The sequence below is a fragment of the Austrofundulus limnaeus genome, unplaced genomic scaffold, assembly GCF_001266775.1.
Source record: "Austrofundulus limnaeus strain Quisiro unplaced genomic scaffold, Austrofundulus_limnaeus-1.0 Scaffold74, whole genome shotgun sequence".
NCBI classification, from domain to species: domain Eukaryota; kingdom Metazoa; phylum Chordata; class Actinopteri; order Cyprinodontiformes; family Rivulidae; genus Austrofundulus; species Austrofundulus limnaeus.
Window position 1 is genome coordinate 1,780,274 of NW_013952476.1, and position 5,052 is coordinate 1,785,325.

General features: G+C 40.4%; 1 protein-coding gene across 1 annotated transcript in view; it reads right to left on the minus strand.

Moving 5' to 3' along the window:
• The window catches only part of LOC106519271 (dolichyl-diphosphooligosaccharide--protein glycosyltransferase subunit STT3B), a gene marked incomplete at its 3' end in the record, with an annotated part of 60,966 nt that extends 57,241 nt beyond the window's left edge, over window positions 1-3,725 (minus strand). Inside the window, 1 exon segment of the mRNA XM_014010856.1 lies at window positions 3,133-3,725. Within this exon segment, the coding sequence (XP_013866310.1) occupies window positions 3,133-3,407 (275 nt within the window).
• Window positions 3,726-5,052: the final 1,327 nt, after the last annotated feature.

The following is a 5,052-nucleotide window of genomic DNA, read 5'->3' on the forward strand; positions in this document are numbered from 1 at the left end:
TGAAATATCGCGATATTTCAGTGTATCGATATTTTCTTACACCCCTAATATTTACCAGATCAAACGAAACTTTTAAAGGCCTGTGACTCCTAATACTGTATTTAACAGTATAATGCAGAGTTAAGCACAGGTAATGAGTCTGTACTGTGCAGCAGGAGCTACAGAGCATGTTTGCTGTGAGGAGACACGAGGTGCTCTGGTTCTTTAACTGAAGTGGAAATAAATCAGAGCTGCTGCTGCAAAAGCAAACCCAACAAAATCAGCTGGCCTGTGTGTAAACAAAGTAGAGATCTGTGTGAAAGGGGCCGAGAAGGTTTTTTTTCTGTGAGCAATCCACATCAAACAAAGCTATCGAAAGGTGAAGGTGGGATGATAATGTTTTAGCCATTATCCCACTGGTCAAATTTAAATGAAACTCACAGAAAATTATTCTCAGTTATTCAACTTTTGAAGTCAACCTGATTCAAGAAGATGCAGCCAAGTGGCCTTAAAAAATACACAAACATATCTCTAACTCTTGTCAGTTTTACAGGAACTAACAAAAAAGCTTGATTGTGGCCGAGACTGATTCCCAAATAAGAACTAACAGATTTCAAAAGAGCTTTGTTTTAAACTGTGCATCGACTATTTCTATTAAAATCTCTTGAACCATAGAGTAGATTTTCACAAACCCTCCAGGAAGTAACACCTCAATGGTCAATTTAACTGATTACCTTTTAGAGTCAAACCAATTCAAGATGGTCGCCACTGATCGCTGAATTTAGCAAACAGAAAACTGGTAATAAAGGAGACATTTGATGCTTTTAAATCCTTTTTTCCACATTTAAATCCTTCAGTTGGGGTCTATATAAAGTGGAAATGCAGTACTTTTGTTTGAATTCCTCCTTACCGTGACTCCACAAGCCCTGCCCCTTTTCTGAACTGACTCAGATCAACACGTTTTAAGGCTGTCTCTTTAAATCCAAATGAGGTGCTTCACACCCCGCCCTCTCCAGCTTCCAGACTGGTTCATTTTAGTTTGATAGAAGGACTTACGACTATATAGCTGTGCAGAAACTTTTTATTTACAAATGAATTCAAAGATGTCAACAAGGAAAGACTTGTCCACCCAGCCTTTCATGTTGGAGCCAGAGTCTGACCCAGAACCAGAGGAGAATGAAGAACATCAAACTGTTGTTGGTAAGTCCAGACCTTATTTATATGCAGAGTTGCACATAAGTGGTACACAGGTGCGCATGCGCAGTCAAAAAAAGAAAAAGCGCACCAGATGGAATGTCATGAAGTGCATTTGTGTACCTGAGATTGTCTGTCAAAACAACAGTTAGCAGGGCTCTAGAGTGTGACCAGTCTGGTCGCAAATGCGACCTGATTTCTTTTTAAAAAATACAAAAATCCAGCCGCACTGGTGTGACTGGATCTTGTTCGGTGCTCACCAAGCCTCTTAGGACAGCGGGACCCTGATATAAAGACTAAACTGAGACACTGCCTTCAACAAATCAGACGAAGTTCAGAGCCGTTTTATCCAATCACAGCAGAGCAGGACGGGACTTTCAGTGAGAGCAAGTTTGGTTGAAGCAGCGGCTCGACTAGAGCAGAGATTTCTGAGGCTGCAGCGGTCAGTCCTGACATCTCCTCCTGCACTTTGCTCCTGAACTACCAGAGACTTTGGTCTGTAAAACCTAACTTTATATTAACTATATGTTCAGAATGTTGTTATTGAACAGATGTCTGTGTGAGTGACAAACTCTCCTCCTGATGAGAGACTGCTGTGATGGGAGCGCGTCACTGCGCGCGCAGGCTGAGTSTTTCTGTGAAATTCACTGTTTACAGAACGTTTGTTTGCCCCATATTAAAGCAAAGATGATTCTCTGTTTAACATCACCCCGTCCAAAAACAATACAGTATACAGTATATTAAAAAATATAAAAACAACTTGCCATGTTCTCTAGATGAATGATTTTAAATGTTATTTTAATTTATCATAAAGATCCACAAATTTCATTCACAATTGTATCGAAAAACAAGGTTCTTGATGTGCTTAACTTGTTTATATTTAGGACCATACTGTGACACAGCTGCTCTGTGATAAATGTAATTTATTAAATGATCAAATACGAAAAATAAATAARTACATGAGCTGAAATCGTCTAAATAATACAACATTTTTGAATAAAATAGTCTTTTAAAAAAGAAATCAGTCTAACAAATTATAACTTATATAATTATATAATAATAACTTGGGTTTTAAGTTATTTTGCTCTGTGCAAAAGACAGATATTTGCTGCTTGGATTGGAGAGTGTTGAAAGCTGGTTTAACCAAGGCCAAAGTGAAGACCAAACAGGAGCTGTCCATCTGAGGGACATGTTAATCTAAAAGACATTTAAACATGAAATGTTCAGTTTGTGATGTTTATATGACATACACCCAGCCCCTCGGCCACTTAGGTAGTTTACAAAATTTATGCAGAGTAAAAAATTTAAATAAAAAACTTGGTAGACTGATTTAACATGAGGCGTTGCAGCTGATAGGAGTCATGAAACAGAACGGGGGGATGTTAGATGCCCTGATGCCCACATAAATAAATGTGTTAAATGAGTGAAAGAAAATATGAGCACTAAGCAAGGTTCTCCCCTGAGAACCAGAGCAAATATTTGATGTGCAACCCTGTTTATAGGTCCTGTTGCAGGTTGAAGAATATGACCCAAACAGAATATAAAATATATGCAGCACTGGGAGAGAATAAAGCCAACTTTTCCGCCTCCTAAAGACTCCAAGCACACAACAAAATGTATTTAATGGTTAAAAAGTGGGAATGTGTGATGTGTCCCCTTTAAAACAGTTTTATAAACTCTGAGCAAATTATTTGATGAGAGTTTGTCCCAACACAAACTCATTTCACCAGATCACAGAAAACTGAGCTGAATATTTTTTAAACCAATAGGCCATTTCTCAACAAAAGATGGTGTAAAACTTTGGTATTAATGGTGGCGGGAGATATGCTTTCCTCCAAAGATTGCTAGGCCTTTATTATTTGGATCATCATGGAGAGGTGTAAAAAAATAAAACCTATATATTCGTGAGTTTTCCTGGCAGTGTGTGAGGTTGGAGAAAGTGGGGAGAGACGAACTTACCAGGGGTCGAACTCGTGGATGATGCTCTCGAAGCGGATGACGGCAAAGAGCCTGGAGCTGAAGCCGGCCAGCCAGGCCAGGAACAGGATGGTGAAAGACAGCAGGGACTGCCAGCCGGCKGGCTGCGACAACCCACCAGGCAGCCCCCCTGCCCCGGCAGCGGTGCCGTCCCTCTCCGCTACCGCCGTGCTGCTCCGCCCGTTCCCGGAGTACGACGCCGTGGAGTTCAGCGAGGATTTGTGTTTGTTGTCGGACGCCGGGTGATGCTCCGCCATGTTTTTATACGTCAATCCCGTAGTGTCGACCAGGAAAGAAACACCCCCACCACCGCCACCCCACTCGGGTCTTCTTTTTTTCTCTGCCACGCTCCACTTCCGAACACGCTTACACCACCCGAGCTCGGTACCCCGCTCCCCAGAGCAGCCTTCGGATGTAACCTCGTTTCCCGCTGACAACAGCAGCAGCTAGATAATTCCAGGGAGAGACATGGCAGCCCCGCTCTGCAGCACACTGGAAGTGACACACGCGGCTGGAGGACTTCCTCCTTCCTTCCCTTGGGAGCTGAATGAAGGGGCGGGACCTTAACGAGGACCAGGAAGAGCTCTGGCCTCTCACAGACAGACAGGTACGGAGAGAAAGGACGCGGCTCCGGGAGAAGCCCAATCCCAGGACAGGAGTTTTTGACGGACAGGCCGTCCGACCAATCAGAAGGCAGAAACTGGAATGGCGATTCTTCTTTTTCTTTTTGTAGTTAGGTCCGATGCGCCAGTGTCACGTGGTTCACAGAAACATGTAAAATTCATATAGCTGTTAAAATAGTGAACAACTTTAGACTAAAGCTCATTGCCAAAGGTGGCACCAATAAGGAGCCAGGGGGCAACATCCTCCTATYAACGTGCTGCCCCTTTGACAAAGACAGGACAGTGTTTTTCAAAGTGAGGGCCAACAGGGGACCCTGGGGGCTCTTTAGGAAACTGGAGGACAGGAGGGGTGAAAGGATAAATAAAAAAAAAAATCTAATTAGATCAAACTAATAAACTATTTATTAGTAATAAATAGTTTAAATCGTTATCATGAATCAATTCTGTTTTTCAATCATTATTTTAAAATATAATTTATACTTTATTGAAGTTTTATTTAAGAGAACTGAAGAGTTTAATTTCTTTTGTCCTAACAGTTTGTTGAAAAGTTGGGAATATATATGTTAAACAAACGTAATAAATATAGAATAGTGACTAGAAGTGAGGAAAAACATTTGAAAAGTTGATGTTTATTTATTTACATATTTTGTAACATTGTTTGTGTAGGTTTGCAGACCAGAAGTTGATGTTATTTGAGGTGTTCCTGGCATGGAAAGGTTTGGGAACCCCTGGAATACAACATAAACTGTCTGTTAGCAAAATAATGTGTGCATTGTTGAGCAGAATTTAATGAAATTCAGTGTACAGCTGGCTTATTTTTGGGGTCAACTTCAATATGGCCACCACAGCTAATGGACCTTGAATTTGAAATTTTATTTATTTTATAGAGAAACAATATATATTAATCAACATGAATACATCACATAATTATGCCAGTTTTATCCAAACAAGCTTATTTTCATCCGTAGTTCCCTAGATGTAAAAAATTAGAAAAAATTACAATTGACATTCATAACAACATTATATGACCTATCATTTAGTACATTTTTCAATCAAAAAAATTGTATAGGTCTTCTGGACGGGTTCTTCTTTAATGAAACGTTTTGTCTCTCCTCCAAGAGACTTCTTCAGTCTGAGAGTTTCAGGCAGTTTTGCCTGAAACTCTCAGACTGAAAAGTCTCTTGGAAGAGAGACAAAACGTTTCATTAAAGAAGAACCCGTCCAGAAGACCTATACAATTTTTTTGATTGAAAAATGTACTAAATGATAGGTCATATAA